Below are 15,991 nucleotides of genomic sequence, written 5' to 3'. Positions count from 1 at the left end.
CAGTAAAGCAGCAGACACTCATCCAAGAAAATTCTAAAGGATGAACTTAAAATTAAAAGATGCGATATGCTAAAAAGAAATGAAGAGAAACAAAAATGGTAAATACATGGGTAAATCTAAGTGAATACTGTATAGAACAATAATGATAATGTCTGATGAGATTAAAATTATAGAATTAAAATAAATGATAATAACTTACAAATCAGGAGGGGTAGTGAATGAAATTAATCTAGTCCAAGGTCCCAGTATTATATGAGTATAGGTTAAGATTTTGATTATTTGAGATGATTTATATGCATGTTAGATTTTTTTAGGGTAACCTCACAGTAACAGAGAGTGTATAATGTTAAAACTAGTAGAGGAGGAAGTTCCCTTGTGGCACAGTGGATTACTGATATAGTGTTGCTGCAGCTGTGATGCAGATTGCAATTGTGGTGCAGTTTTGATCCCTGGCCCAAGAACCTCCACTTGCCATCGGTGTGGCCAAAACCCACCCCCTGGTATAGCAAATGAATGAAATGATTAAAAACTAATCAAAAAATTTATTTATTTATTTATTTATTTACATTTTATGGCTGCCCCCATGGCATATCGAAGCTCTCAGGCCAGGAATTGAATCTGAGCCACAGCTGTGGCAGCAACAGATCCTTTAACCCGCTGTGCTGGGCTGGGGATCAAACCTGTGCCTCTGCAGTGACCTGAGCTGCTGCACTTGGATTCTTAACCCACTGCACCACAAGCAGGAACACCCATATAAAAATATTTAAAAGAGGATTTATAAGGGGAGAAAATCTCCACATAGAACAGGGATATGTAATGGTAGCATCAAAAGTAAAATTTCTCTTTTAAATTTTACTTTAAAATTTTAAATATAAATTTTTCAATTTTATATTTGGTAAAACACACTCACTAAAAGATAAAAGTAGTCAAATTTACTTTAAGAATAAAGCAACCACATGCTGTTTACAAAATATACATCTAAAACAGGGGAATACAAAATACTGAGGGTCAAAATATGACAAATGGTGCAAATTTTAACGTAAAGAAAGCTAGGATAATTGCAATAACAGATAAAATCAACTGAAAGGCAAAAAGCATTACTAGAGTTAAATAGGCACTCTTCACATTAAGTAACAATTCATAAAGATTTAACTTTAGTTGCTGCATTTTAATAATATAGCTTCAGATTTATAGATTAAATATCTGTAAAACTAAAAGGACATACAGACAAGTGCACAATTACAATGGGGAATTTTAATGCATCTCTCAGTAATTAAAAGAAGAAGTAATAAATAAATATATATATTTGAAAAACACAATCAGTGACAAAATGGATATATATAAAACAATGCAGCCACAACAGAAGACTATATTCTTTTTAAACACACATGGAAAATTTTAAAAAGGACCATATTTTGGGCTATAAAGCAAAAGTATAAGAAATTTCAAGTCATATAGACAATGTACTTTGACCACAGAGCAATTAAGCTAGAAAGCAATAATAAAACAGTAACTAGGGATATTTTAAAAACTTTACATATATTTAAAAATCAAGAGGAGCTCCTTTTGTGGCTCAGTTCTTAGTGAATCCGACTAGGAACCATGAGGTTGCAGGTTTGATCCCTGGCCTTGCTCAGTGGGTTAAGGATCTGGCGTTGCCGTGAGCTGTGGTGTAGGTTGCAGATGCGGCTCAGATCTGGCATTGCTGTGGCTCTGGTGTAGGCTGGCAGCTACAGCTCCGATTCAACCCCTAGCCTGGGAACCTCCATATGCCGCAGAAGTGGCCCCAGAAATGGCAAAAATACAAAAAAAAAAAAACCTCACAAAAAATCAAGAAACACTTCCAATAATTCAATGGTCAAAGAATAAATCAAAATGAAAATTAGAAAAAATGATGGAACTGTGTAAAAGCAAAAACACTACATTTCAAAACTTGTGGGTTACATCTAATAGTAATAAAAGGAAAATTAATAAAAGAAAACAAGAAAGGTTAAGAATTAATTAATGAACCCAATTGAAAAATGGGCAGAAGACCTAAACAGATATTTCCTCACAGAAGACATGCAGATGGCCAACAGGCACATGAAAAAATGCTGAACATCACTCATTATTAGAGAAGTGCAAATCAAAACTACAATGAGGTACTACCTTACACCAGTTAGAATGGCCATCATTAACAAGTTAACAAATTACAAATTCTGGAGAGGGTGTGGAGAAAAGCATACCCTCCTGCACTGTTGGTAGGAATGTAAATTGCTACAACCACTATGGAAAGCAGTATGGAGGTACCTCAGAAAACTAAACATAGAACTACCACACCATCCAGCAATCCCATTCCTGGGCATATATACAGACGAAACTTTCATTGAAAAAGATACACGCATCACAGTAGCCAAGACATGTACACAACATAAATGTCCACTGACAGGCAAATGGATTAAGAAGATGCGGTACTTACATACAATGGAATACTACTCAGCCATAAAAAGATAAACTAATGCCATTTGCAGCAACATGGATGGAACTAGATTCTCATACTAAGTGAAGTAAGCCAGAAAGAAAAAGACAAATACCGTATGATATCACTAATTTGTGGAATCTAAAATATGGCACAAATGATTCTATCTATAAAACAAACAGATCATGGCCAAGGAGAGCAGACTTGTGGCTCCCAGGGGGGAGTGGGTAGGGAGTGGGCTGGACAGGCAGTTTGGGGTTTTTGGATACAAACTGTTATATTTGGAATAGATAGGCCATGAGGCCCTATTGTACAGCATAGGGAACTGTTTGTGATTGGGTTCTTTGCTGTATGAAAGAAAATGAAGAAACATTGTAAATCAACTATGCTTTAATAAAAAAACAAAAAAGAATTAATGAATTAAGCATTTATCTCAAGAAATTAGAAAAGAAACATTAAAAATATAGAAAAGGAAGAAGGAAAAAGTAGAAGGAAGAAAACAGTGTAGATGAGGAGTTAGTAAACTTTGGCCTTTAGTTCAAACCTAGCCAGTGGCTAATTTTTTATGGCCTGTAAAATTAAGAATTTTTTACATTTGAAAAGGTCATGGAGAGAGACAGTGCATGTGCATATGCTTGAGGAAAAAGGGGAGGAGAAAGGGAAGGAGGAAGAGAAAGAGGGAGAAAGAAGGGAGAGGGACAGGGAGAGAGAGGCGTGAAGAAGTGAGAGAGAAAATACGTAATCGAGATTTTATATGATATGCGAAGCCTAGAAATATTTTTAAAATGAATGTGAAATAATGATGTTTCCATACCAACAAAGCAGAGAATTGCTATTAGACCTACTCCTAAAAATAGAACTAAAGTTATACCATATCAGGGTGGTATAAACATTCTAAAGTTGCATGCACCCAATAACATAGCTTCAACGTACATATTAAAAGAGAAACAGAGAAACCCACACTCATAGTGAGAGATTTAATACACCTCTTTCAATTGCTGGTAGAGTGAGGGGACCAAAAACTCATTTAAAGATAGAGAAGATCTGAACAACAAAAGCAACATGCTTGATACAATTAACGTATGTAAAACACTATACCTGACAAGGACAAGAGTAAAAAATTCGTTCAAGTGTACATGGAATATTTATCAAACTTATCAGATGCTGCATTGCAAAGCAAGTATCAACAAATTTTTAAATGTCCGAAATCATTCATTATATATTCTCTGACCACAGATGAACTAAGTTAGGCAAAAGCACCTCCAAATCCCCATTTTCTTGGAGATTAAACAATATACATCTAAACAATTAATGAACAAAGAAAAAGATTACAGGACAAATTTAAAAATTAAAAAAATTGAATGACAGGAAGTTCCCTTGTGGTGCAGCAGGTTAAGGATCCAGTGTTGCCACAGCTGCAGCATAGTCCACAACTGTGGCAAGGGTTTGATCCCTAGCCTGGGCATGTCCATATGCCATGGTGTGCGCCCCCAAATTTTGGAATGATAAAGAAGAATAACCTATCGAAATTGTAAGAGCACTGCATAGAAAGACATTTATAGCATTTATAACATTATAGTATGCTGCTGAAGAAGATACAATGACATAAGTTTCCATTTCATGAACAACATATCTAACCTGAAGGAAAAAGATGGGAGAAAAAAAAATAAAGGTAAGAGCAGAAGTTAATGAAATAGGAAATGAATATACCATGAAAAAGCCAATGGAGACGAAGACAGGTTCTTGGATTAGTAAGATTTATACATCCCTAGCACCATTATTAATGAAAACCAAAGGAAATGATAAAGTAGCAACACAGAAAATGAAAAAGAGGCCAATATCACAGATCCTATAAACATTCAAAAATAATGAGCTAACACAAATATGCAACAATGTAGATAAAAGAGAAACTCCTCAAAACCATTTCAAAAAGGACATAAGAAGAAATAGAGATTCTAAATAGTCCAAATTTTTTTTAGAGAAACTGAGTCTGTAATTTTATAACACCCACAAAGCACAAACACATGATCATATGATTTCACAGTGAATTTTTCCAATCATTTAAAGATATAACATCAGTCTTATAGAATCTCTTCCATAGAAAAGAAACAAGGATAGATTTTATAAATCTCTTTTATGAGGCCAGATAATCTTGATATTGAGAACTAATGTGAATATTATAGGAATGAAAGATCAATATTTCTCACGATCACAGATGTCAAAGTTTTAATCAAAACACTAGCAAATCAAATTTAATGATATACAAAGGGATGATATTATGACTAAATGAAGTTTACTCCGGGAATGTACTGGTGGGTAAATACTTGAAAATCAATCAAGTAATTCACCAATGTACAGAAAAAAAGGAGGAAAATCATATGATCATTTCAACAGATGAAGAAAGAGCATTGTATAACTTTAAACATCATTCATGAAAGATAAAAACTTAGCAAACTAGGAAGGGCAGGTAACTGCTCTGGTATGAAGTAGTTACAAAATGCTACAACTAACATCATATTTGATGGTGAAAGAGTATAAGTTTCCCTCTGAGAATGAAAACTATTCTAGGATATCTGCTATTACTTCTCCAATTCAGAAATTTCCTGGAAGGCCTACCCAATGCAATAAGACAAAAAGGAAAAAAACCCCACAAAACTGGAAAGGAAAAAATAAAACTATCATTCTTTGCAGTTTAGAGGTTATTAAGCTAGAAAGTTCAAAAGATTCCATAAAATACTAGAATTTATAAGTAAATTTAAAAAGGTTCCAGAATACAAGATCAATAAATAAAATACATTTCTATATTTCAGCTATTGCTGGCATTTTTTCAATATAAAAATATATAAAATGCATAGAGATAATCTAGTGAATAATGTTCCAGACATTTACTTGGAAAACTGAAAAATACTTGAGAAAAATTAAGGAACTTATCATGTCTATTGACTAGGAGATTTAATATTGCAAAGATATCAATTTTCCCTTGATTTATCTATAGATTAATTTATATGGTATTACTTAAATAGATTCCATATTAAATATATAATTATTCTATATAGAGTCCATATATATTAATTTATATAGAAATGCAAAGGATGAGAATAGCAAAGCCAAATTGTAAGAAAAACAAAGCTGGAGAACTTACATTTGTATGGTGAGACTTATAATAAAACCGTGGTCATTATGTTTCAAGGATAAACCAATGGAACAAAATAGAGTCCAGGATTAGACCCATACATATACAATCACCTGCTTTAATTCCAAGGTCACAATGCAGTATAACAGGAATCTATAAGTTCCCAGTCTGGGGGTCAAATTGAACTGCAGCTGCAGGCCTACACCACAGTCATGAGAACACTGGATCTGACCAATCTGTGACCTATACTGCAGCTTGTGGCAGGCCAGGGATTGAACCAGGCCAGGGATTGAACCCACATCCTCACAGAGACAATGTTGGGTCTTTAACCTGCTGAGCCACAATGGGGACTCCCCCCATGGTCACTTCTGAACCATCTCTCCTCATTCCAGATCTGCAGCCTCTGGGGATCCACACCAGCAATGTGCTATGTAGACTTTGGTGCAACCACACCAACTTTCTGTCACTTCCCTCAGCTTTGGAGATGCGGGTAACTGGTGCAGGGACCACAAGCCACCCCTTCCCCAGTCACTCCCCACTTCTTTTCAGTGGTGTTCCCAAGGACTCCTAATCCTTGCCCCTAGGCCGCCATACATGTGCATTGCATTGTGTATCCCATGGGCTCATTGTAGGTAAGTCTCTCTCTGGCAGAACCACATTTCTGGGCCAGGCTAGGCTCACAGTGGCAGATCATTCCTGGGGCGTCTCAAAAATCAGGGAAAGCGTCCATGGCAACCCATTTCAGGGAACGCCACCCGAAAAGTTGCTCCTTTTCCTTTCCTCAGGTTAAGTATATCCTGCCACTCCCTTCTGGCCTGCAAAGTTTCTGCTGAAAAATCTGCCAAGAACTTTATTGGAGTTCCCTTGTGTGTTATTTGTTTCTTTTCTCTAGCTGCTTTCAATATTTTCTCTTTGTCTTTAATTTTGGTCAGTTTGGTTAATATGTGTCTCAGTGCATTCCTCTTTGGGTATATTTTATATGGTCCTCGTTGTGTTTTCTGGATTTGAGTGAGTGGTTCCTTTCCCATGTTAGGGAAGTTTTTGCCGATTATCTCTTCAAATATTTTTTCTGTCCCTTTCTCTCTCTCTTCTCTTCTGGCACCCCTATAGGATGGATGTTGGTACATTTAACGTTGTCCCAGAAGGGTGCTCCTTTCATACAATTCAGATGATGCCCTTGTCCAAGTTCTCATTGGAAGACCCCCTCCTCTTCCTGCACAGCACCATGCTCACCTTCTAGAAAGCACATCCCAGGGTTGATCACTAATGTGTTCCCAGGCCAGGGAGAGGGCCCTGTGGAAACCAGCAAGTGTGTCAGATGACACCACATTATGAGCATGTTAACTGCTCACATATCTCAAATAGAGCATAGCACAAAGCCATGTTTAACAACACCTGGGATGAATCTTTTGAGATCTCAAAATCAATACCATCTTCAACAAGGCATCTCCCCTAAACATGCTGCCTTTCTTTCATTCTTTCTTAGGGGAAATCTATCATTTTCTACATATCAATTCCATTCACATATGCAGTCACACTCTGCAGGTAACTGAGTAACTACAACACCTAACTATGTGGGTGGGGGGATGGAAGGCAAGGTTTTAGGGGTTTGATTTAAGTTGGGTTCCAGAAGTCAAGACTCTTACCCAGGAGTTCCTGCTGTGGTGCAGTGGGTTAGTGACCAGGCTTGTCTCTGAGGAGGCGCTGGTTCAATCCCCAGCCCTGTGCAGTGGCATAGATTGCGGCTCTGGCTCAGATTCGATCCCTGGCCCAGGAACTTCTATATGCTGTGGGGGCAGCTGAAAAAAAGAAAAAAAAAAGATTCTTAGTGAGAGCATCCCTGGTGCTATTAATTGGGTGTGACTACCCTGGAAAGATGCCCCAGCTTTGGAAAATGTTGGCACTTTCCAGGCTCTGGGGAACCAAACACGGCCCAGTGATAGTCTAGCGTCTGCAGGAGGACCTAGAATGGGATGCCCAGGATAAAGGGTTCTATGAAGGAGCAGCGTAATTGAGAATATGGTTCAATGTTCCTATTCCCAGCTTTGACAGGGTGGTCATTCCCATCTCCCCACACAATAACTTTACAAACAGAAAAAAAAAAAACCAAAAACATGGGAACTGGCACTGGGGATGTTAAAAAACAAAAATGAAGATTTCCCTAGTGGTTCAATGGGTTAAGGATCCAGCATTGTCACTGCTGTGGGTCACTGTTGTCACACAGGGTCAATCCCTAGCCCGGAAAGTTTCACATGCTGCAGGTGCGGCCAAACAACAACGTCTTAGTCCCTGAAAATAAGAAAATCAGATGGACACCATCATGGGAGGCTGCTGGCATTATGTATGGGTGAGGAGCTATTAGTCATTTATTCTGCCTTTTCCAAGCAACATTCCTCTGATTCATACATGATAATGGGACCAGGTAATCTGGGCTTTGTAGCAGATGGTTTCCACACAGTTTAAAATAAGATGTATTTTGCTTGTCACCCACTAAGACCCTAAGATAAAAGAAAACACAACGTGACAAACCTCTGAGAGAAAGACAAGCCCATTCTTGCCCTAAACATGGTCCTGTGATTCCTTTTAACATCCTGGCCCTTCTGCAGCGACCCCACCCACCCAGGGCACTGACCCCCGCCCTTCTCTGGGAGTCATTGTGCACCTGTTTCTGAGAGCTCCCCCAACAGGACTGTGATGATTTGCTCTGGGCTTGTTCCCTTATATTTCTGTCCAGGCTGCAGTCGCTGTCATCCAACTGGTACTCAACATTGCACAGGGCTGTGTTGGGGGCGCTATGAGAGGTCCTCATATGTACGTATCCCCTCCCACAGACTTCATCCCACAAGACTCACTCCCACATCTACATCCTTAGCCCAAACCTCCCCTGAATCCCAGACCCACATGCCAACTGGGCAGAAACTTCCCAAGTTTCACCAGGATCTCAGACTCTGCCTCTTCATCACCCCCAAACCCTTCTCCAGGGGTCTACATCTCTGCAGGGCACCACCACCTACCCACATGCTAAAGGCAACATTCTTGGGGTCATGCTGGATGCTTCTCTTTCCACCGTCATACCCCATCCAGTCTATCCTCAAGACCTACAGGTCTTTCTCCAAAACAGACCCTGCCTGGATATCTGGCTACTTCTTGTCATGTCCACTGCTACCTGCACTGTGCTGGACTCAAACAGCCACCGTGCCTCCATCTGCTTCTTTAACCTCTGCAGTCTTCTTTCAACAGAGCAGCTAGCACATATCCATGTGCCTCCAAACATGGTACCACCCCCTCTCCAAACACCCTGGGACTGAAGGCCTCCCTACAGTTCACCCTAAGGGCTCATGGGTGCTCCCTGGGCCCCTGGCTACTGCTCTCTTGCCTTTCTTTCCAAATCCTCCAGCCCTCATTCCATCTGCTCCCATGCCCTGCCATCCTTAAATATGCCGAGGCTTTGAAACTGTGCCAGCAGACTGTCCCATGGCTCATTCCTCCCTGTTCTCAAGATGCCTGCCTTGGGCTCCCTTCCTCTGCCTGGGAGCCCGTCCTTCGGGACCAACCTCATGGTCTTTCTGTGTCCCTAGAACTTCATCTCCTTGAAGGCAGTGATTTCACCTGAGTGGTCCACAGTGATGGGGTGGGCCAGCACCTGGACAGGGCATCTGTGGGAGTGCAGGTCAGGTTTGCCTGGGGTGAATCTGTCCTGGCAGCTGTCCCATCTCCAATTTTAAGATGGGAGGAATCAAGGCTCCAGTGGGCCTTCAAGCTGACCTGGGATGTGGCCGGGCTGAGTTGCCAGATTCGCTCCAATCCAGCTCTCCTCCCATGGAGACAAGACTTAGCACTACAACTCGAAGGCATGCATACACATTTTCTGGCACCTAGACCTCAGTGTCCTGTGTGTACAGTGACTGCTGTACTATGCTAACATGCCTCTGTCCTTTGGACCCACAAACTCCCAAGAGCATCATACTGTCCTGTCCACGCCATGGGGGTGTCTGAAAGGGGGACCGGTAGTTATCGCCCAAACCTAGAGACCTAGGATCTCCAAGTCTTCTTATATGTAAAGGCAGCAGGAGAGCCCAACTAAGAAATGAATGGTTTCTTGCACTCTCCGGCTAAACAACGAAGAATGCAAGGCCTTTTCCTTCCTCTCCCAGGAGGTCAGCAGTTTTAAACATCCTGAAGCTCTGGTCCTCCTGCTGTCCTGACTGTCATGGAGTGGGAGCTGGTTGTGCCCTCCAGGGTTCTGAGGCCCAGGAAGAATGGCACTCCTCACCTGTGGATTCTGGAGAGGAGAAGCCTCACCACTCCATACAAATGGGGCTGTCCACATGCCTCGGGGAGCTGGAGACCACTGTGGACACCTGCCTGTGTGGGTCTCTGAGAGTGTGGAGCTGGGTCCCCAGGGTGGACAGATGGACCACAGGCAATACGAACTGAGTGAAGGCCATCTTTTTTGCCTGGATACATATAAACCCCGGGTTTCTGTCCAGCCCCAAGGGAAGAGAATTCCCTCCCCCACTGAGGCCCTGTGACAGAGTTTATATTTCCTTCTGAACACAACTTGGTTTATACCTTGAACAAGTGGATTTCTTTCCACTAAGATTTTTTTCAACATCCTCATTTCCATCTCCCATGCACGCAGTAAATAATACTGCTTGTCAAAACCTGATTCACAGCCATCTGAGCATTAAATCACTGGCAGGAGGAGTGTATACCCTCCCCCTGGCCACACCTAGCAGCTTTCTCCCTGACGTTCCCTGCTAGAGCTCTGTCTACCCCACAGAGAGTGAAAGCAGAGCCTGTGGGCCCAGACAGGGCCACCTGCCACATCCAGGCTCTTCATCCAGCTGGGGTGGGAATCTGTGTGGGAAGCCCTGCAACATCCAGGGGGACCCCAGGATCCCAACCTGGAAAGGGTCCGAGGGGTCACTGGTCTTTCATTTGAGGAGAAGTTCAGAGAGGTGGATGGATGGTGGAAGGAGGAAAGGAACCCGTGTCTATTCTGTCTCTTGTTTTTTCCAGTCCTCGTCTCCCCAACCTGGGCAGACCCCTGACGTGTTCAGACCCTCCCTGCCTAGGAAAGTGCTTCCCCAAGGCTTCCTGCAGCACTGATCAGGTGCCATCCACAGCCTCAGGTGGGGGACAGTGCTGTCTTTTTCTCCATCCTCTTGGCCCATAATGGAACCAATGTACTGTGGGTGAAAGTATCTTAACTCATTGAGTTTGGGTTTTTAAAAGGTATTTTCTGGTGTGACTAGAGATTATCATACTGAGTGAAGTAAGTCAGAAAGAGAAAGACAAATACCATATGATATCACTTATACGTGGAATCTAAAATATGGCACAAATGAACTTATATACAAAATAGGAAGAGACTCTCAGACATAGAGAATAGACTTGTGATTGCCAAGGGGAAGCGGGGAGGGAGTGGGATGGACTGGGAGTAAAGAATGTATATATACATGTATGACTGAGTCACTTTGCTGTGGAGAAGAAATAGGCAAGACATTACAAATCAACTATACTTTAATTAAAAAAGGAAAAATAATTACATAAATAAATAAATGGTATTTTCTGAAATTGGATAGTTGGAGTAAAATTGTACCTTTTAAAAATTTTGGGCTGGAAGATAAAATATAAAGGATAAAAATTAATATGTGATCTATGGGGAATAAAAATAACATAAAAGACATTTCAAAGGAGCAAAAGACTTTTGCACATGTGGCATCACAGGCTAGGGGCCAAATCGGAGCCGTAGCTGCCAGTCTAAGCCGGATTCTTTAACCTACTAAGAGAGGCCAGGGATTGAAACTGCAGCCTCATGGATACTAGTTGGGTTCTTAACCCACTGAGCCACGACTGGAACTCTAAAAATGCCTCTTTTTCTGTGTATGATAAGGCTTAAGGAGAAGGCTGGCATGATGGACTCCGTGTTCTCTACCAGGACTTTAAATATGGCAGCAATTGCCACTGCCATTAGCAATGCCCGGGACCAAACTCTGTCAAGGTAGTAGTCAAGAGAAATTAGCTCATGAAGTTTTTTTTCCTTCTTGACCTATACCAACTTCCCCCTACTCTGGAAGAGAGAATCTTTTGTTTAAAATAGCTCATCTAAATTACTCATGAAAAAAAGCATCTGTAAAACAGGGAGAAGTTTAAGATTGTGGGTCATCCAGAAGAATTGCTTTATGTTTGCTGATCAATCAAAGACCTCCAGTTAAGACAGAGCCAGGCTGTGGGTGCCAGCCTTTGGGTTGCTTTTGATAATTCTGCAGCATCGGACAAAACAATGTGTTCATGGTTGCAACACCAGCTCCACCCAGTTATTGGAACTGCGGGTCCTGTTCTAAGACCAAACATGCCACAGGCGAGGTCCCTAGAGTCCATGGCTGAGGCCTGACCACCAGGCTGCCCGACACAAATAAAGCCCCACTAATCACCACCTCTTCTTTGTCTATGTGCATTCAGCAGTCCCATGGGAGATACTGCTGGGTGGGGTGGGGGTGGTGGCTGAAAAGAAGAGCATAAATCTTCTATACACATGTCTGAAAAGTCCCAGAACATGTGGATTTTCAAAGATTTTTATAATGCATATGAATGTTGAGTGAGACGGGGTAGGGAGCTGGGCTGTCTCAGGAAGAACCTACATGTTTCAGACATTTGTTTGAAACTAACTGTTTTATCCTTAGAAACTCCAAAGAAAAGTTTGGTTTGCTCCCTGAATCTCCTCCTATCAGGATGTCAGAGAAACCTTAGGAGAACACTGAAGCCAGGTTTTATAAGGCTGGGTAGGGCACAAGACTAGCAGCAATGCAGAGCGCAGGCTGTTTAAGGCTCAGCCTCAGCAGGCTGGCATCCTCTCCTCTTTGCAGACAGCAAAACTAAGGCTCAAGGAGATCACTTAACTTGCCTGTGTTTACAGAGAGTCACAGGGTCTCCTATTTCTCTCCAAGCCTGAGGTCTTTCTTATCTTTTGTTTGGCACCCAGTTGGGGCTGGGGGCTGGATGGGAAAGGAGAGAAGTGGGGTTCTCTCTGGGGGGTTGGTGTTAGCTTGGCCAGGCTAAATTTAGGAACAAAGAGAACACTTCAGAGATCCCAGCATCTCTCCACTGTTGGCATAGGGGAGGGCAGGGCCCGCAGGTACCCAGAGCCCAACTAAGCCCTGAACTGGGTTGCCATCTGCTCCCCAATGAGGCAGGTCTGCCTGGGGTGGGGAAACTCACCCGCCTGCTCTAGAGCCACCATGGTCGCCTGCTCAATCAAGTCCCGCTCCACGAAGCTCCGAAAGTCTTCACTGTACACGCTCAGGTCTGGCAGCTGGAACGTGTAGATGGGCATCTCCAGTGGGAACTGCTCGCTGCTGCACTCACTTGCCACGTGGGACCGCGCCAGGGACACGATGGCTGAGCTGGCGTGGGAAATCCCTCGCGAGAGCCGCTTCTCTGCAGAGGGAAGACAAAAGGGCTAAGTGTCAGGGCAGTGGGAGTGGGGAGGGGCCTGCACACACATGCACACGTATGCACGCAGCACACCCAACACATGCACACACCTCTACACACACAGTGCATGTGTGGGTGCACGTGTAGGACACGTGTGTGCACACATGCATGATACACATACAAGTCATATAACATACATGGCACATATGCACATGTGTGCACACATGTAGACACATCCAGGTACACACACAACAGACACAGAGGCACACCCATGTACACCTGCACACCTATCTCCCCCCCAGCCATCCTGCCAGTGTTTTCCACGGGCTGTTCTCAGGCTGGGCTAACATCACCACCACGTGGCACATGGCACTTACTCAGGGAGTCATGCAACCACTTAGAGGGAGTCCAGGAGCAGGTCCACCACACCAGTACCATCGATTAGTATTCTTCAAGATCACCAGCCTTGCTTTTTGGGTCCTAAGTTATATCAAACAGTTCAACAGAGTTGCCCTCTCAAGGCACTAAGTGCTACAAGGGGGGGGCTGCCTTTGTTTTTTATGCACTTTTTTTTTTTTTTTTTGTCTTTTTGTCTTTTCTAGGGCTGCTTCCACAGCATATGGAGATTCCCAGGCTAGGGGTCTAACTGGAGCTGTAGCCACCAGCCTACGCCAGAGCACAGCAACGCGGGATCGAGCCGCATCTGCAACCTACACCACAGCTCACGGCAACGCCGGATCCTTAACCCACTGAGCAAGGCCAGGGATCGAACCTGCAACCTCATGGTTCCTAGTCAGATTCGTTAACCACTGTGCCATGACGGGAACTCTGCACTTACATTTTTAAAGTGAGAAGAAATCTATTTGCCTCCCTCCACTGTGGCTTGGATTTTAAGGTAGGTCACCTTTACTAAAGTTATTCTGATGAACACATCCTACAGGAAGATTCCTCAGGACGTAAATATTAAGCCATTACATGCTTCTCTTCTGTCGAGATTTTCTCTTACCGTGGCACTCTTGAAAAATGGTGGTCTATCCTGGTCTTATTCTACCTAATTTTTCCAACCAAGAGGTGAGAAATGCAGTGTAGAATTTCTCTAAAGTATAACATGTTACTTTATTCAGAAGCCAATCATCTGATCTAAACACTAGAGCAGAAAAGTAGATGTATTTGAAAACGTACTTGTTTTTTAAAGAACTGTGAATAATAGCTAAAGAATTCTTCAATATGTGATGGTAGGGATGGGGTTTTCTTTTTTACAGTAGTCCTCCTTTAATGGTCAGGAAAACAAAATTCAAACTGGCATTTGAACAAATACTATCTGAATCCTGGAGCAAATCCATGAGTATCCACTTAGGCCATAAGGACTCCCTGTTCACAGCTCAGGTTCTATGCTCATGATCCCTCCCAAAGACATGCTTCTGCCCCTCCCCCTCTTGTCATGTGCTGATGGAAAAGCCACACCCATGCTTTCATCCCGAGCAGGAGCTCCACCTCACACGTGCAAGAGTAGTGGCTAGCAATACCATTAAAGTAATTTTGCTAAAGTATATGAAAAACAAGAGGCTTCTGATCCTGCGGTAAGTTACTTTTAAATTCAAAGCTAATTCTCAGAAGCCTCACATATTTGCACATCAAAATGAATGCTATGTCCCAGAGACTGGGTATTTCAAAAGGATTGGTTTTGATTCATCTTTGATTTTACTCTGAGACCAAGATGATTAAGTATGTTGTGTTTTGAAGAAGGGCAAGAAGCACACCACAGGCCACCAGGAGGATGATACAGAGCACAGGGGCCTGCTGGTTGTCCTTGGGAGACAGGCCCCTGGCTTCCTGGGCTTGGTCCAGGTCCCCGAGAGCAGGAGCAAAGGAGACCCCACGTTCTCCTGGGCTTACAAGCTTTGCTGAGGTCACATTTCTTGCTACCAGATACCTTTCTGGAATCTGGGAAAGCAGGAACTGGCCATCCCTCAGGACCTAGTAAAGAGGGATGTCAGGTTTGCCCTAACATTTGAGGTGATGTGAACCCACACTGCTGGCAGCAGTGGGAATGTGCCGGGCATTCCTTCTTGGCTTATCCATCTGCACCTACTGCCAATTGATGAGGACCTTGGACACACCGTACCTCATGGTATAATATGATGTGCTATGAAGCAGTTCCAAGTAGTAAATATTTGGAGTCTGAAGGAAAAAGCCTTTTTTGAACTAAAAGGAATTATGTTAAAGATCGTATAATGTGAAATATTAGCTCCCATTTCTTAACACCTCCCAACCACCACTTTCATGAATGCACATATATAATCACACACACACACACACACACACACACACACACACACACACACACACACATTCTTTACAAATGAACTCAGTAATCCCTTTGGAAGTATTAATAAACTAAATAAAACAGGAATGACCATTTTCAGAGTTATGCCCCAGAGAAATACAGAGAGATTAAAAAAAAAAACCCCAAACAACAGTGAGGAAATGTACAGAATTTCCCAACCCTTGACAAATATCTACGGTTTTAGGCCAGGGGATATGTATTAACTCTGTCTTCGTCCTTCCCTCCTTCCTTCCTCTCTCCCTTCCTTCCTACCACACCTGCAGCATATGGAAGTTTCCAGGCCAGGGATCAAACCTGCACCACAGCAGTGATGCAAGCCACTGCAGTGACAACGCCAGATCCTTAACCCGCTGCACCACCAGAGAACTCCATGTTTTCTAATTTGCTGTATTCTTGAGCCTCTGGCATCTGGGTCCTCCCTGACTGGAGAGAGGATTTCCATATAGAAATAGCCAATTCTCAGAAATACCAAAGGACTCCCCCAAGAGGACATCTTTCCTATGCAAACCAGCCAACTCAGAGCCCATACTCTGAACCATCTCCCCTGATTCTTCAACCAGCAGGTCATACTCTTTCCCTAATTACCCCATAACATAATTAAATATGGCATGTA

The 15,991-nt window shown here is 42.6% G+C and overlaps 1 protein-coding gene across 3 annotated transcripts in view; it reads right to left on the bottom strand.

The window, feature by feature from the left end:
• Positions 1-15,991, bottom strand: part of OTUD7A (OTU deubiquitinase 7A) — a 317,129-nt gene that overhangs the window by 58,326 nt on the left and 242,812 nt on the right. For all 3 annotated transcript variants that reach the window (XM_021098704.1, XM_021098720.1, XM_021098709.1), the window contains one exon: positions 12,816-13,034. In XM_021098704.1, coding sequence (XP_020954363.1) covers positions 12,816-13,034 — 219 coding nt within the window. The remainder of the gene's footprint in view (positions 1-12,815; positions 13,035-15,991) is intronic.

The sequence above is a fragment of the Sus scrofa genome, chromosome 1, assembly GCF_000003025.6.
Source record: "Sus scrofa isolate TJ Tabasco breed Duroc chromosome 1, Sscrofa11.1, whole genome shotgun sequence".
NCBI lineage: Eukaryota > Metazoa > Chordata > Mammalia > Artiodactyla > Suidae > Sus > Sus scrofa.
This window is presented reverse-complemented; position numbering and strand designations above follow the sequence as displayed.